The 17,809-nt window shown below is 38.1% G+C and overlaps 2 protein-coding genes across 3 annotated transcripts; both read right to left on the minus strand.

Annotated features, from left to right (window-relative positions):
* Positions 1-6,742: 6,742 nt before the first annotated feature.
* LOC111329880 (splicing factor U2AF 26 kDa subunit) lies at positions 6,743-14,671 on the minus strand. Of its 2 annotated transcripts, none has more exons than XM_022934641.2 (12): positions 14,566-14,671; positions 13,887-13,974; positions 13,044-13,107; positions 12,828-12,880; positions 12,327-12,353; positions 11,403-11,535; positions 11,182-11,224; positions 10,331-10,360; positions 9,236-9,298; positions 9,051-9,089; positions 8,705-8,764; positions 6,743-7,403 (listed from the first exon to the last, which is right to left on the minus strand). In XM_022934641.2, the coding sequence occupies exons 1-12, from the start codon at positions 14,607-14,609 to the stop codon at positions 7,250-7,252; spliced, it is 798 nt and encodes a 265-aa protein (XP_022790376.1). In that variant the 5' UTR covers positions 14,610-14,671; the 3' UTR covers positions 6,743-7,249. The 2 variants fall into 2 exon arrangements, with proteins under 2 accessions (XP_022790376.1, XP_022790377.1); XM_022934642.2 differs by lacking the exon at positions 9,236-9,298 and adding an exon at positions 9,364-9,426.
* Positions 14,672-15,859: 1,188 nt separating this feature from the next.
* LOC111329872 (gamma-secretase subunit PEN-2) lies at positions 15,860-17,806 on the minus strand. Its single transcript, XM_088726815.1, has 3 exons — positions 17,687-17,806; positions 17,159-17,270; positions 15,860-16,179 (listed from the first exon to the last, which is right to left on the minus strand). Exons 1-3 carry the CDS (start codon positions 17,738-17,740, stop codon positions 16,040-16,042), a joined length of 306 nt encoding a protein of 101 aa, XP_088582941.1. The 5' UTR covers positions 17,741-17,806; the 3' UTR covers positions 15,860-16,039.
* Positions 17,807-17,809: the final 3 nt, after the last annotated feature.

Genomic DNA, 17,809 nt, shown 5'->3' on the forward strand with positions numbered 1-17,809 from the left:
ATATTGCGAAAGACTTTACTACAAAGCAACGATTAGTAAGCGCCAGTTGCTTGACATACCTGCGTGGCCCGTGCGACGAGATAACTTTACGGGATTGGAAAAGTTTCAGTCACAACAAATTGTACAAAAATCTTGAAAGATTTAGGCTTACATCTCATCTAACGTTTAAAGCGACATATCAATGCCTGCAACCATCATGTTTTACACGAACCCCGCAAACTTTTTAACACGTTCTCTTGTGATACCTGCGAAAGTATTCAGTATAATTTTCCGGTAAGATTTCGCGGACAATCTGATCGATTTCTCTTACATTGTGTGCTGAGACTGAAACTTTTCACCTCGGGCAAAGCTTCGTCGCACGGCCCAAACAAACATAGCGAGCAACAGAGCTTGTAGTATATGTGCGTGTTAAAACACACGAAAGGACTCCAAAGGATACTTCACTCTGATTGGGCAGAAAAACACAAAGATTTTCTGGCACCAATCAGATGCCAGAACGAGTGCGACCGTTTGGAACTAGTCTTGTAAGACAATGTCCCCAGGGGCTCTTTTGCCCTTAACTTGAAATCGACTCACAGCCCCTGGGTCTCCGGGGATGGGTTCATTCAAAACATGGCAGTAAACCAGGGAAAAATACATTACCTTTTCTCAGAAATATAGGCGCTTGCCATTGCAAGTATAATGTGTCTCATTCTTTCGCCGAGCGAGACAACCTTTACGACCTCAATGATTTTTAATCGATAACATATAATGGCTCAGGTTTTCATCTTCAAGTACATCTTTTGCATGGACTTGTCAACAGACAATCGTGTGATAGTGGTTTTATATTAAAATGAAGTCAATAATATGAGTCTGACAAAGATTGAAAACCTGTGATCATCAGCTCAAAACAAAAATATGTGTTGGTCATTTTGAAGTATGGAATCGGCGCCATACATGAAACTGACGTTCCGATAATTTCAAAACGGTCGAGGAATGTCTGGAAAATTTCACCTCCTTTTTAATTCCTTTTAAAATATTACTTTATTGTGATTCAGTAATGTTTGAACAACAAATAGATCTACATCTTTGTCATGCAGATTTTGGATAACACAGGGCGAATAAGGAGGGACATGTCTTATAGACTCTGGCCACAGTTTGAAAGAAGAATCTACATTAACCAACCCATGGAGAAGGACCACAAATATCATGTCATCGGAGAGGTGTAACCCATTCAAAAAAAGATGAGGGATGTGAACATGAAGATTTTTTTTTCATTAGTAGTTAAACTGCAGACATTGAGAAAAATGTTGTAAATTAGCCAAATTTTCACTTCATTGACCAATTTGAAAAATAATTACCATTTTATTTTTAATAATAATGGTAAGTAATAATAATGATAATGACGATGACGATGATAACGATAATGATAATGATAATAATGATAACATATGATTTCTATAGATTGGTGGCATATTACAACCTATTGACAAGAGCCTGGTTCAAAAAATCCACGCCCTTGTTGGTGAAGGGGTCAAAACAGTTGAAGAAATGAAAAGGCACTTGCGACACTATGTCAGGAATGATCTTTTTGCTGGTCAGAATCCCCCACCAGTCACAAACAGACGCTATCATCCCAAGGATGTGGATATCAGGAACCACATGTATAAGGAAACTGTAAAACAGATGCTATCCAAGGCTGACCAGGAAAGTCTTGAGGAGAAAATTAAGGGATGGAAACAAGAGAATCCTGAGGATCTCTTTTTCTTTAGACCTTACTCCCTATCCCCTATGGAAGCTGTGCCTGGCAACACCTCTGACACAGATAGCAATGTTGAAGCTCATATCACTCAAAACCTCCTATTTTTGTATCAAACAGCTTGGCAGAGGCATTTGATGAGCAGATATGGAAATGAAATCATGCTTCTGGATGCTACATACAAGACCATGAGATATGAGCTTCCATTTCGCTTATATAGCTCCTATTGTGTAGAGCACTGTGTGACCGAAGATTCAAATATGGAACGTGTCGCGTTCCACTACTCAACGAAGAACATTCCTTTGGCATCAAGAAGGGAATTCACAAAGCAACTGATTAAAAACACCGAACAATTTTTGCGCCGCATGAGATGGAAAGCATTCCACTTTTTGAACCCAGGACAAGCGGGAGAGAAAGAAACTTTCGGCTTCAAGACAAACAACTGCCCGCCGGTCATCGAAGAGCTGCACGGTTATGAGGACGGCATGCAACGATTAATCCAAAGCGTCCAATTCAAGAATACGAAATGCCAGTTTCAGAAAGAACTGAATGAAGATATCAAGTTGATTAAAAACGAAAATCGCTTATTCGTTAAAGCGGACAAATCAACCAATTTTTACAAGCTAGAGGCCACGAAGTATAACCAACTCCTGAACGACAACATCACCAAAACATACAAGAAAGCTGACAGCAAGCAACTCAGAAAAATTGACGTCGCAGCCAAAGCAATCACGAAGAAACTAGGTATTAACGACCGGGTCGAAGTTACCGCCCAGAGAAAAGCGTTCGTAGCACTTAAAGACCATAAAGACAATTTCTTAAACCGACCCACTTTTCGTTTGATCAATCCATCAAAACAGGAAATTGGAAAAATAAGCAAGAAAATTCTCGAAAATATTAACCAGAAACTTGTAAATGCAACAGGTGTTAATCAATGGAACAACACATCCTCTGTGCTGCAGTGGTTCAAGAACTTGCCAAATAAGTGCGAATCTGCTTTCATCAGCTTCGATGTTGTAGAATTCTATCCCTCAATAACGGAAGATCTACTCGGACGTGCCCTCGACTCTGCGTCTAACTACATGAACATCTCCCCAGATGATCACCAAATCGTCTTACTTGCTAAGGAATCACTACTATTTAGCAATGAGACCCCATGGCAGAAGAAAAATTCCAACGGCCTTTTCGACGTCACCATGGGAAGTTATGATGGAGCGGAGACATGTCAACTAGTCGGCTGCTACCTCCTATCACAGCTTGCGACTATACCAGAAATTAACATCGGACTTTATCGTGACGACGGCCTTGCAGTTATAAACCAGACGCCCCAAAAAGTGGCGAGAATTAAGAAACAGATTTGCATGATATTTGCCCAAAACAACCTTAGAACTACCATCGAGGCAAACAAGAAAATCATCAACTTTCCCGATGTAACGGTTGACCTGATAACCGGCAGATTCGGACCCTATTCAAAACCAGCAACTACCCCTCTATACGTACACAGCAAGTCTAACCACCCACCTTGCATACTACGAAACATCCCCGAAGCAGTTAATAAAAGACCTTCTGAAATCTCTTCTGACGAAGACATGTTTAACAAAGCCGCACCTCTCCACCAAGATGCGTTACACAAGAGTGGCTACACATACAAGCTGCACTTCAGTGAACTGGAACCGCACCGACCACAATACCAAACCAAAAGGCGAAGAAACATAATTTGGTTTAACCCACCATTTAACAGAAACGTCCAGACCAGCATTGGTAGAGCATTCATTAGCCTTATTGACAAGTGCTTTCCAGTCACCCACAAACTGAGAAAATTTTTCAATAGAAACACCATTAAACTGAGCTACTCATGCACACCCAATATGAAACAGATCATAGACGGGCATAACAAAGCTACAATTAGGAACGCAAAAATGTCCGAAGAAAGCCGCCCCCAAAGATTGTGCAACTGCAAAAACGAAAACGAATGCCCTTTAGGAGGAGAATATTTGCAAAGCGAGGTTGTCTATCAAGCCACAATCGCTACCAGGGAAGAAACTGAAACCTACGTTGGCCTCACAGCGACAGATTTTAAGACTAGATGGCGCAACCACCGAATGTCGTTCAACCACGGGAGACGGCGAAATGATTAGCGACAGATATGAAGCTCAATAAAATCGCTGCACGAGCATTTGTTAGTATTCTTTATCTTCACGTGACAACAGTGAGACAACTATGGCGACACATTAACGCCGCTATGTTGCTGGTCAGAAAGACAGTTAAAGACTCGAGTTTGTTTCGTTCATAGAAAAATGTCCATAATGATTGTGGACGTGGGAAGATCTCATTACAACTAGTGATTAATTTGCAGGCGAGGAAAATAACGTTAAATTTGACTATAACAAGCTCTAATAGAATTTTCTACAAGTTCATTGGTTTTTTTTCCGCAATAGAATGTAACTCATATCATACACCCCTAGCTGCCTAAGAAAACGGAGTCTCATCAGTTTTTGTGAAATTATAATACTATGACAAATTTCAATATGTTTGAAGCGATTTGTTAACTAACATACAAAGTAAAATTGACCATCTCAGGCTATAGGAGGGTTCTTTTTAAAATCACTCGTTTTTTTTTTCGGAATAGAATGTAAAGCTTATCATTCACCTTTTAGTTGTCAGTAAATTTTCGTCCGAAGAAGCGAAGTGTCTTCCATTATATTGTGAAATAACAATACTGTAATACAACAACAAATTTCCATGTGTTTGATTCTTCATGCATCCCAAAACTGATCCTCACCAATCAATCAAACACCTAGCTGGGTCGCTCACTATGGTTTTGAAACAGATTCCAGCATTTATTCTGCGACATTAAAGGATAAACAGCAAGAAAAATATGTTACAGAAATTCTTGTCACCGAAAGAATTGTATCCATTTTCTTAACAAAATGAGTGCAATGCAGTGAATACGACAAAAGTTGAAATATTCAGAGCGCATTTTTAATTAGCAAATATTAGTGAGAAAATCTTAAGGCAAATACATACTTGTGATAAAGTTGAAGTCAAATAAGTTGTTCAAACAGTTTCAATAGTTCCCCATCATGTTCTGTCACACGTTGTTATTAAAATATGGTCGCACAAACCATCGCATTACTAAACAACGCCTGTGGCACTTTGTAAAAACTTGGATAGTAGCCAGAGGACAAGTAGACCCAATGATAGCTGTCATTCCTGTCAATAATAATGATAACTTTTTACTAACGGAGCGCGAGCTTCGTACGGGGAATTATCATGACCCGACAGATAACCTTGGTGGAAGCTGACGTATGTAGGGCGAGCCGGATGGATTGACGTGAGCCGGTCTGTAAAAAGCCGTTCGGCCCTATAGCCGGTGCACCTGTAAGGCTTTGTTGCAAGAAAAAAAAACCTTGTTCTTTTTTGTTGCAAGAAAGGAGTAACAACAGTGAACAAAAATGAGACAAAAAATCTCGTTTGTTAATAAATCAAGTTTTGAGTTCCTTGTTTTGACTCGAAAAAAATAAAGGAAAAGTTTTTTTTTTTGTGTGGTTTTCCTGCGCACGTTAGTCTATTGCGCCCTATTTAAGTCAAAAAAAAATTTTAGTCAGTGGTCATATGATAAAATCCTTTATGACTGAGTTAGGTCGGGCTAGACGGGAAAATATCTAGCTCTTGTTCTACGTTATGACCTCGTGCCAAATATTTTCCTCATTATCAGGTTCTACGTTATATTAAGGTGTCACACGGTCCATATGGCGTGAAGTTTCTGGTTATCGTAGGATTCCTGAGTTTTTCTTTGTTAGAGTTAATAATAATATCTGAAAATTTGTGTATACAGTTAACTCTCGCCTTAAGGACACGAACTTTTGCTTGTCTCGCGGTCTCGAGGTCTTCCGTAAAGATGGAGAAGACAACTGTACCTCCTTAGGAAGATCTTAACGCCTGAACACTGCAGTTGGCGTCGTCGTCGAGGACAATGAGAAAATATAATTGAAATGAGATCACATTGTGCTGAGTATTTTTTTTTATCCTTATCTCTTAAGTTTCTTACCACAACTTTATTTCCCTTGTAGTTAATTTCATTAGTTATTACATTTCATTCCTTTGTCTTATCTTGTAATTCTAGTATGTGGCTGAAAAGCCCTGTAAAGGGAGCTTCAATAAATGTATGTATGTAACCAGTCAGTCAGCCAGTCTGCTTGTCAACCACTCAGTTAAACAGTCTACAAGCCAGCTAGTTAGCCATTAAGTCAGTCAGTTAGTCATTTTTTAGATTTTGTATGGGTTAGTGACATCTATACTTGTAAACAGAGGCGAAACTATCTTCATCAATTGATCCGCAGTTCGTATAAACAAAGTCGAACTTGTATCATTAATAGTCCTAAACTATTCAAGTGATTTTCTTTCACTACTAATCGCGAAAGTCCTAGCAATGTACGTAAAAAAGTAGATCATTGTCATATCATTTTCTAAAGAATGGTAGAATTAACATCAAGCGTCTACCATTTGCTTCCCGTAGAAAGACCGTAAAATTACTTGCGGACCAAGCGACCCTGAAACACCCTCTTTCGGTGGTTTGTTTAAGGTGGTACCATAATCTTTCTTACAGGACCATTAAGAGTTGGAGCGATGAAACTACAACTTCCTTTCGTGACCATAAAAGTCCGGCAATTATCAGACAAATCGTGCACAGAAACACTGCAACATTGTAGGAAATACGTCACGACATCTATTTAACAAATAGATTCCATGCTGCAGTGCGTCCGTTCGGCAAAAATAGATCAGAGATGATATCAAAATGTGGTAAGAACAAAATAAGGTGGCACACGAGGTGAAGCTGACGTTATCCTGATGGTCTTACCACATTTTGGCGTCTTCTGTGATCTATTATTACTGTGCAGCATCATGGCAATATGAAATCTATTTCTTTCCGATGATAAAAAACGCAGAATGTTGATGGCGACGTCATCTGTGCGTCAGTCCTCCAATAACTCATGAGCAAGAACCAATAAAAATGCGTGTATAATTCAGCTTAGCATATCCACAGATAGAATTGAGAAGTGTAACGATGGGGATGATTATTAGGATTGCACCAAACACAAGGTAAATTAACGGTGGTAACACTGAAAAAAGCACATCGTTCGTAACCTACAGATTCAAAACTTGTTCATCTTTTTCTTTCTCTTACGCTAGAGTTTCAATCTTGGATTTTGTAACCTTTTGAGACCAACTTAGATATAAAGTAATTGTTGAATAGTTTGCTGAGATGGAGAGCCACTAGTTAAACAATTATTCTGCCATGCGTCACTCGCTTTAATATAGATGTTACTCACTTTGAAACTGACACAAATCTCCTACAGGGAGCAAGAGAGAGTTTGTAAAATGCTATCTGACAATGCCCTCAGAGGGTCATGATTCTAACGACTTATACAATACAAAATAGCAAAAGTTCTTCATGATATAGCACTTTTGTCCATCCCTTCGGTTACGGTCATGTGATGGTATGCAAGTTCAGTGTCGACCTCTCCTATCACGATCACGTGGCGATCTATCGCGGCGTGGGGGTGAACGGGATCTATCCCGGCGAGGAGGGGACCTGGATCGGCGACGGGGTGGAGACCTGGATCGAGAACGACGAGTGTATGGAGGAGAAGGTGAACGAGACCTAAAACCAAGAACAAATTCGTTGATGTTGTATCACTTTAACTTGGATCAATATAATACTCCTAGGGGTAACCCTTTCACCACGAGGGAAATAAGATGATCACGCACACTCGTGCTCAAAGTTAATTCCCGAGCGTAGAAGCTTCCTCGCGAATACACCTTATTGTTTTACTTGATCAGAAGGCTGGTCTGTAGAAAAGATAGAGAATCCACGCGCTCTGATAACGGTATAAATTTGGCAAAGTAGGAAGAATCGATCTTTTGGGCAGAAAGCGAGGACTACAGAATACTTACAAACCTCAAGCGTAACGGCAACAGTGTCAAAAGACCTAAGTACTGCACAATCTTAATTTAATACTTTTATCTGAGCTCTTTTTTGTTTCAACTCATAAAAGGATCTTCATTCTTAATAAAAAAAAAAAACCTATCACAACAATATTAATCTGACAATGTTTGGATTGATGGGCAACTTTGTCCACTGACATTACTTCTGGTGGTTTTAGGGAGGCAAACCTCCCATTCTGAAAAGTTTAAGAAGAAAAAGCAGCAAACCTTGGCTGTAACTTTTAGGCAACTGATGATGCTTTTCTTTTAAGCACATTCATGATTTATTTCAAAGCTCAAATAAAAAGCAATGGTCGGTCACAGACCAGGAGTAGAAGAGAAGCGAAGTCACAGAACGTGGGTGATAAGAAAAGTATTCTTATAGGATTGAGTTTCATGGGACCTTATAAACAGACACTGACGGAAACGTTACTTAAAGGTGCACGAAAATCACAGCTAAGGAAAAAGAAGCCTCAAGAAAATTAAGATAAAGTGTTCTTAAGGGCAGAGACTTACATCGTCGCACTTAGAGACAACTGGATAATTGGAGGAATAGTAATAAGTAAAAAGAAATCCGTTTATTATTTGAAAAGCAGTGTTTTAAACAGGGAGTTTTTGGTCTGTTGGTCAAAAATTTTCCCAAAGCATATTTTTTCCCTTGAGGTGACCAAATTAATATTATTGAGGTTTTGACAGGAAGTAATGCTTGCAGAACACCGTGTTTGACATAAAAGATCTTTGTGACCGTTTTTTGTACAATACAATACAATATAATAGAGTAACTTTGATATCGACACGATGGTGATTAAAGCGTTGCCGCTTATGGGGTCGTGCATTTAAGCTAACTAAAAATTTAACAACTAAAAGTATATTAAAATCATCTCAATAATATAGAAAATTATCGTTATCATTGTGGGTCATTGTTTGCGGAGATTCCGCATGAAAGTCTAAATTACTTAACAATGGTTGTGTACAAACCGCGGTGATGTTTCTTTTGCACCGGCAGCACCAGCGCCACCACCACCAGCACCACCACCTCTGATAAATCAAGATAAATAAATAGATATGTTCACTACACATGCTGGAACTTGATCTGGTTATTTTCTTTCTCTGCATTTAGTGGTTAAGAGGATGGGACGTCTACATAACGATTAGAAGGCATTGGGTTCGTTGAAATGAAAATAAAACAAAAAATGTTCAGAATTCAGTATAGAGTACCTTAACAGTGGATTGTGTTCAGGATTCAAGTCTAAATAAGAGTATTCAAGTATTCCAATAACTGAACAATGAATAAAGAAAAAAGAAAAGAAGGAACGACACATACCTTCTCCTGTTTCGCCGGTTACGTCCATAGAGCTCTCGTCTAAACAAAGAAGGTATCCACAAGTCACATTAGTAATGTATGTTTTGTGATCAAAGTGAAAGTGATGCTACAGAAAACATACTTGGCAAAAGTTATGGTAAAGTACCCTGTTTTCTCTCCACCTGCATCAACCTAAAAAAACTCACCGCAGTATTCCTGAAATGGGCCGCATGTGCATGAAGTTACAAAACCCACCGCGAGAACACTCTCTAGGAACATACAAGAAGACTTCTATCAAATGGATTTACAGCAGTGTAGTGAACAACAGGCTTACCGGCTGTCCCGCGAGATTGGTCTCAGATGCATGAAGTTACAAAACCCTCCTCGTGTGCATTCACTGCATAACAGATCATGGGATCATACAGTCAGACACTGTAAGCTACGCTTTAACGCTTTTACATGAATTAAATGAGAGAGGTTGTACAAGGGCCTAAATTAATTAACAGTAGGGCACTTAAGTCTACATACAGTCTGTAGTGAAATGTCCGCTAGCATACATAATTATGCTAGTCTCTCTGGAGAGGTTAAAGAAAAAGCAAATTGAAGAATTTTTACATTTGGTACTACTTAAGGTTTTTTTTTTACATGTAAACCTACAGAATTCATAATTTATGCATCAAATTGCAGAGTGAAGCAACTTATAAGCAACTTTCATGAATAACATTGGACCAACACTCATCACCAAAGTTTTAAAAATTAATGAGAACAGGGAGATGCTTCTAATTTATTACACTACGCAGAAGCTTTCAGTGCACAGCTTGACACTAATGGTAGCCAACTAGCCATAAGCTAGTAGAAGTTCAGTTTTGGCCAGTGGTTTTCGATTTCCACTAGCCAGTTTGGCTAGTAACCAAACTGAAATTGCTGTAACATCCAAGTTGTTACTAGTCACTTGGCTAATAAGTTGAAAAGTTAGTGTCGCATCCTGCAGTGATTAATAAATATCAAGTGAAGGTGTAGTCTGATTGTCCAGGTGAGTGTAGTCCTGAGAAGGACTGTTGTCGGTGGTAGTGACTGACGTTTTGACAACCTGTGCAGAAGTCATCATCAGAGTCAAGTGACTCTGATGATGACTTCCTCACAGGTTGTCGAAACGTCAGTCACTACCACCAACAACAGTCCTTCTCAGGACTACACTCACCCGGACGATCAGACTACACCTTCACATGTTACCCCCGGGTTCAAACCATTTACTGTAATAAATATCAAGCTAGTCAGTAAGATAACAATCTGGTACTTACCCCATTTCATACTGTCTGCAACATGCCTCCCTACAAATAAAGGAAAAATTCTCTGTGAAGTAAGAACACGCCATGACGACTGGAAAAAACCACTCCATACAGGTATGAAAATTATACATATATAGAATTTGTCAATGGTAGCTCTGAGACATACTAAAAGCTTGTTATATGTGTGTGCACATTCTCTTGCAGCACTTTTAAAAACAACACAAGTGTATAATCCTTCAACCTAAAATTCTTTTTTTGAGAATTTGTGGTCACTCGTGTCTGGTCAGTAGTGCAAGCTAGTGCTTTAATTACCTTAACACAAAAACAATGTCCCTCAAAATCAAATTCAATTTAATTGGTAATACTGTGTATTACTTTGGCATAACACTTAATAGGACACAACTTGGCTGCTATACTGATACTCTCAACTGTCTAAAGACTAGTTTACATATGTTGGAAAATCATAAATGATCAGTGACTTCACTGTTTTGTGATCATCCCAGATTGTGCTGAAAACTGGGAGATTGGCAGACATTTGTCTTGATGGATTACAGATGCCAATTCATTGTGACTCTGGGCTAGTGATGCCAAGAAACATAAGGATTGGCAGTGAGCTAAGAATATCACTGATGTCCCTGATGATAAAAATAGGAGTTTTCAATAATTGCCAATCACTAAAGTACTCTGGTACACGTCAGGAATATAGATACAATCCCAATTTTCCTGATCTGTTGCCAACCATCCAGGAAATCAGGGATGTCCATGAGTTTGAGTTTATATTAGTCAGATAACTCTAGGAAAGTTGGGAGACATTGAAATTATCAACCATCTGGGACTATGGTGACATATAAAAACCACATTACCTGAAATCAGTGACTGGAGATAGCTCAGCATAAATAGGTTGACCTACAAAGAATGAAAACTGTTATACACCACTACAATACAGAGAGTAAATACAAGTATTCAATCTCTTTTGTAGTTTAATTGCACCGAAAACTCTGGCTAATTAATACATTAAGTGAGAGTTCATTGTTCTTAAAAAGTGTCCTTTAAAATAAAATTAAAGCAAGATTGTACATCTTACCATTGTACCAACGATTGTCCAAATCATTGACGGCTTTTTCTGCATCTTCTTCATAACGAAACTTGACATAGACATTCCCAACAAGATGGTCTCCCAGATTGTCACACACATTCATCTCTTCAATTTCCCCATACTACAAAAATGTGAGGATTTTTTCAGTACAGCTTTCATTTAATTTTGTTATCAGTATACTTGAACAAAAAAAAACATGTACAGCATTGTTAAAACCCATAAACATGTGTACTCATTATTCCATTAATTACACCAATCAATTTGAAGCTTCAACAGCCCCCCAAACACACACACACACACACACCACACACAACCCATGGGCATTTGAACATTGTCCATGCTAAGAGAGTGGGGAATTTGATTTGAAGCTTGCCTGGCCTCCAGCTGAATACAAGTGTTGTATCTTTAAAAATGGAATTGTTTAAAGGTAAAGAATTTACTTTGGTGAGTGAATGTCTTAGAAGAAAAGGTCTGCATGGTCTGGTTTTTAAAGCTTGCTCAATGAGTAGAAAGTCACCATAACTGATTTTGCCTTTTACAAACACAAAGGTTTTTGGGCATTTGAACATAGTTTTGGCCTGGGGGTGGAAATTTGAATAAACCAATCTTCAAAGGTTCAAATTTGGCAATACCTTTGCCAAATTTGAACCTTCTTCAAAGGTTCAGCCTTTGGCAATCCCTTTGCCAGGGATTGTTAAAGGGTGAGGGTTGTTGAAGCTTTGAATTGATGGATGCATAAGTTATGACAAAAAAAAAGATGCAGAGCAAACTTCATGCCTGTTCCTACACAACACTTTTGTTCAGAAACTGTAACTGTTACATAAGAACAAAACAAGATGGCACCATTGAAAAAAACAATACCAAGATGCTATATTATGATGTTATTTTCAAATCATTAAATTCAACACATACCTTTTCTTCAAGCTCCAAGAAAACATCCTGTGTGAGGAAAATGATAGTCAGGGATTGTACAATTCAATTGTTAAAGCAGAGGTTTCATTAAGGGCGAGGCACTGGGCAAATTGACTAATTGCAAGGACTGTTTTGCCCAACTGGTTTGACAATCTGGAGGAAAGTTTATCTTGTAAAGAAGTTTGGTTCAAAAAAGTTTGTCCTGCCTGTGAAAACCAGTTGCCCTCTTGCTGAACACATTAATGAAATCCTTGTCAAAGAGTGGTAATCAATTTCTGTCTGCTCACAAATTGTTATTGACTTTCAGTCAGTCAACCAATGCATATACCATTAGCATATCTCTTAGATTAAGATTTTAATCTAAGGAAAAAAGAGAGTGTTATAATCCCCTAGTGTGATATTTTTCTTTATTCTCATCACTTGTCTGCTTGATATTGTATTGACAATGTTGGGATAAATTTTGTCTTAATCACTCATGGGAGTTAATATAGAGTGCCAAACCTCAAAGAATCTGTCGTAATGTTCCTGAGCCTCTACATCAGAAATGGCACTACCTGGAAAAGAATGTCAAAATAAAGGTTTGCTTTCTAGAGATTAAGTCATGCAAGATGTATTCAATGTTCTAAGTACACTGTGGTGAAACTTAACTTAAGGACCTCAAAAGTTAGCTGGGGATAGTAAAGCATTGAGGATTTTACAGCTATAGTATGAACTCACTTGTCCCATCAGCAACCTGAGCTGCACTCTGTGGATTCTGATACATATTTTGAAGTAAAATGGTCTGGAAGAGAACGAATAGCTGATGTAAACAAGATAGTTAAGAAGGTATGGAATTAGTTACACAACAAAAACATAATTTCAGTCCGAAACATTAACACTTATTGGTCCCCTCTGAAGTGGTGAACTGTAATTTTAACAAATGATTCTGTGGTTGGCTTTAATATATAGATTTAGCCAAGCCTAAAAGCGGAGCTCCCAAGTTCGTAATATTAATCATAACATAAAAGATGTGCATTTGCCAAGACTCGCCTGAGTCACCCCTCCCTTAGGCACATACGTACACTCGGTCAGTCACGTGACAACCAAACGAAAAGAGGTTGACCATATTCCATGGGTATGGGGCTCTACCCACACGTGCTTCACATGCGTGGGAGCCCTGCTACAAATCAAAAGGTATGTTTTTCTACTTAAAACAGTTATTGGTAGGAGAGGGAGCATGACGCATGACCTGTACAGACAATGTTGATTCAGAAAAACAGTTTTTCTTGATAGTAAAAGAATGGTAGACAGAGCTGTAGAACATTACTTTTGGGTCACCAAAGAGCAAATTTAATAACTTTGAATAAGAAATGAGTTAAAAGAAGCTGTCTTGGATGTTATAAGTACACAAGTTACATGAAAAATTGGCAATATGATGAATTTCTATCAAAATAATATGGGAATACTTTTCACCCCCAAATGAAAACAGTCATGGGCATACTATGAAACAGATGGGCATACTATGAAACAGATGGGCATACTATGAAACAGATGGCAAACGCAATGGAATTGACAACTGACTTGACTGAATGTTGGTTTGTTGTGAAGCCTTGAACAGCGTTCTCCATGGCGACATGCACCGATTTTGAAGTAGAAAGAACAATTTACTCTGTGGAAAAGATCAAAAAGGCAGTCAAAATGAGATACTCGAGGAAATTTCCACACTGCCCCATATATCATCATGAATACTTGGATCAAGAAGATGATGGCCAAAACAATAGATTGCCTTTAGGAATACGAGCTTATTTTAGAATAGTATACGGAAATATTTCCATGACGACTACTGCCATGAGAACATAAATGCAGACTTGTGAACAACAACACGTTTTGGATCATGATCGCTTGACTTTATAAATAACGTGCACCAATCTCTTGTATCGACACATCGATGCTAAGTTTTCCAAATCAACTGCACGTTTAAATCTAAAGCTATATTTTCTAGCCTTTCTAAATGACAGAACTTGGTAAAACTGCGGTAGTCTGAAGGTATACTTCGGAATCTACGCGTCAAGATGACATATGTAGATCGGATGAAAAGAAAAGTAATGCCATATTTAACTCTGCGGTCTGCAGTGTTGAACATTTGCTAAGAAACATTCATGCAATTTTAACACAACAAAGCAAAAACTAGTTTGTAAAAGACAAAATTTATATAGGGAAAGCTCAAAAATCTAAGAAGAATCGCTTATTATGTCCTTACTTGTCTTTCTCTGTTCCAAAGATCGACGCCAAGTACTCCGCCATGCTGGTTCACTCGTTTACCCAGGACTCTTGGCGAGCCTTATTGCAGGGTGCACTTTTCTCTCGCCCCAACTCTTTCTCGTCCGCGACACCCTCTCGCTGTCTCTGGATGGGCCGCCCAACTCAGAGAGAAAGAATCAGACCCGTATGCCTAGTTAAGGTTACCCTGTGTTGTACCCCACCTAGTAGAAGGTTGTTTGGTCGACCAAAAACCACTTGATACCAGACTGGGAAAGATTTCCAAATAGCTCCATTACCGCTAAAACAATGGCATAGTCCCAATTTTGTCAGTTTCCTTTCTTCAAGAACTGCTGGCATAATGAAGTATGAAGCTGTGAGGAAATCTTGCTGCAAACAGTCGTGGCTGATCTGAGCTTAGAGAGGTAAACCTCACATGGGGCTGGGTGAAGCACAACATGCTGCACTAATCTATAAACCAGGCTTAATGGGAAGAAATTGTTGCTGCATGATCATGACCCACCATCAGATGAAGCTGATTAAGTTATCACAGAAACTTATAACAAAGGTCATAAGCTTCTGGTTGTAATTAATAGCAACTGTCCCAGCATCAAGGTGGCAGCTGCCTAGGACATATATGTGACTGTTTACTGCAAGTGCAAATTATCCTTTTTGTGGATGATCTTAGTCTCTGGTAACCATTAAATGCCAGAAATCAAGTTTGGCCCAAAATTTTTACTGGACCACATATCAGGGCTACTTTAAGTATGCATGGTCCTCTATGAAAATGCTGTTTGCACACATGAGATAGTGATTCTAGATTCACTACATCTTTATCCAAGGAAGGAGGAGGGCTGTTACAGGCCAGTTGAACAGTCAATCAATCATTTGCCTCCACAAATTTGTTATTCATATCTTTTAAATAATCTTTCACATAGATGAAAAGGAAAAGGAACCATAACCAAGTTGTGCTAGGGAGCTTTTGTCAATTCAAAGTCTGAGATTTAAAAGGAAAGGGAAATGATTAAAATAAAAGGGGTAAAAAAAACACCTTGACATTCATAAAATCATCTATATGGGGTTGATTGATGCAAAGTTGTGGTTCAGATTTATCTATAATCTAAAAAACCTTTGAAAACCAAGTGTTTTCTCTTCATTTCAGATCATGGCAATGAATACTAAGAAAAGGAGAATAAAACCTGTCATACTTAGAAAAAAGAAAAGCTCATACATAATTATGTGTCATGAGTGTAGATGAAAATCTGAAAAAAAAGTTAAATTCATGGAGCACATAGTTGACAACTCAATAAATTTTTAATTAAAAAAGTTTTTGGCATAGCAGCCAATATTTACAATGTCCAATTATGTAATATTTTACAACTTCTGCATCAACTTGTGTTTCAGTGGTCCATTTCTAGCTTCCCTACTACTGGAGATGTACAAAAATGTAAACAAAATGGCAATGTTGAACTGATTTATGGCTCTCCAAGTGGTATGACAAATGAAATCTTGTCTCCAATTTCTCCCCAGCTTGCTCTATATTTCTGATAGATGACAATCCATGCTGTTAAACCGGCAAACCATATAAGAAATCCTACAGCTGACTTAATTACATCTGAAAGATATTCAAAATTATACCACACTGTTACTAACTTTTTAACTCCAACATTTTTATCAAAATTGAACTATATTGTTTGCATTTAATTTTGGTATGCTAAATGCAATATTATTGGCAGTACTTTAACCACTGGGTTTCTAAAGGACAAAAAGGTTAGTAAAAAAAACAAAACAAGTCATTATATCTTTAAGTTATAATTACATCATTGAATAAAATCTTGCATTCTGATTGCTTAATGTAGCAAGGTATTTAGCATGGAATTGTGAGTTGAAAACAAGGCTAAGTAATATTTTTCTGCTTCTATGTATACATAAAAACTATAAATAATGTACAAGTCTTCTCAATTTTACTCAATTATGCAATTCAAGGAAAATCCATTACTGGACTTGTAAATTCTGTTTTAAATTGTATTTGAAAACTGACATCACACAAGTTGCAAAGCAATAAGTGCGATATTGGTTTTTGCATGCAATTTAATGTGGAATTCCCTTGTCAAGTAAGGAATTTTCCTATAATACTCGCACTTCAATTCGCCAATTTGGCAGGCAATATTTCACTGTACAGCCAGTTAAATTCAAAAGTTTCTTTCACCTGAAATCTCCTTCCTGTCTGTTTGAGCCCAGGGATAAAATACATGTCTCCCTACCCTTGTTTTCTGGGTCTGTGCAATAAGTTAAGGAACCTAGTTTTTCAGTAGGGATTTATGGCCATGCACACTTCACACTTGGACCATAAATCTTTGAAGAAAAAAACTTGGTCCTTAACTGAAAGTACAGACTATGAAACTTGGGTAGTAAGAGGCGTCAATCCTGGAGTATCACAGGAGGTTATTACTGGTGATGAAAACAAACCTTTTAGAACCCAAACCTCTGACAATTTTGAAACATGAACTCCAGCAAGAATGAGTGTTTCTACTGTGTTGATCAAATTTCCCTCACGTACAGATGGCTTTCAATTCATATCCTTGTAAACTTACAAGATTTCAGCTTTGATTGTCCAGTGAAGGTTGGTCTGATGAATGCCTCCCTAAAGAACCACACTATATTGATAAACCAGAGAAATGGCAGCAAAGCAAATCCTCCTAAGAAATGTGTTGACGTGAGTCAAGGAAAATAGACAAACAAGCGAAAAAAGAGTAAAAAATAAGGAAAATAATGCATTCAGGACTGTTAAACGGTCAAATTCTAGTGTGGGGTGGTGAAATATCTATGTTCTCTTGCTGTAGCCAGCGACTTCGATTTTCGACAATCTTAGCAAGACGTTGGAGTTCCCTTGTTCAGCACTGTAAAAAAAAAATTATCTATATATAACCATAACACGGGGAAACATGCGATAATTCCAATCTTACGAACATTTACATTAGCATGCATGATCTGAAGTGATTGAAATGAAACGCCTGAGCGCTAGCATGTCAACTCACGAATCATATCTATCAAAATCGACCATATAACCCAGCGTAAAAGTATAACCTGTGACCATAGATAAAAAGGAATATAAGTATGATATATTTTCTGCATAAGTTGACTTTCTCTTCGTCAGGAACTTTCCTCAAATCCATGGTCAAGCTTGTACGATTTTTTGTTTAAAACTTTGGAATCTGACGTGATGTTGTACTCCAGTCCCATCA

This window comes from Stylophora pistillata, chromosome 7, assembly GCF_964205215.1.
Source record: "Stylophora pistillata chromosome 7, jaStyPist1.2, whole genome shotgun sequence".
NCBI lineage: Eukaryota > Metazoa > Cnidaria > Anthozoa > Scleractinia > Pocilloporidae > Stylophora > Stylophora pistillata.

Excerpts from the sequence above, each read along its gene's own strand:
- LOC111329880 (XM_022934641.2), bottom strand. The coding sequence starts at position 14,609 with ATGGCGGAGTACTTGGCGTCGATCTTTGGAACAGAGAAAGACAA. Across the intron at positions 13,108-13,886 it reads ACAAACCAACATTCAGTCAA|ACCATTTTACTTCAAAATAT; the intron begins GTCAGTTGTCAA and ends GTTCTCTTCCAG. Across the intron at positions 12,881-13,043 it reads TCAGGTTGCTGATGGGACAA|GTAGTGCCATTTCTGATGTA; the intron begins GTGAGTTCATAC and ends ATTCTTTTCCAG.
- LOC111329872 (XM_088726815.1), bottom strand. The coding sequence starts at position 17,740 with ATGGATTTGAGGAAAGTTCCTGACGAAGAGAAAGTCAACTTATGCAGA. Across the intron at positions 17,271-17,686 it reads TCAACTTATGCAGAAAATAT|TTCTTAGGAGGATTTGCTTT; the intron begins ATCATACTTATA and ends ACGTCAACACAT. Across the intron at positions 16,180-17,158 it reads ACAATCAAAGCTGAAATCTT|ATGTAATTAAGTCAGCTGTA; the intron begins GTAAGTTTACAA and ends AATATCTTTCAG.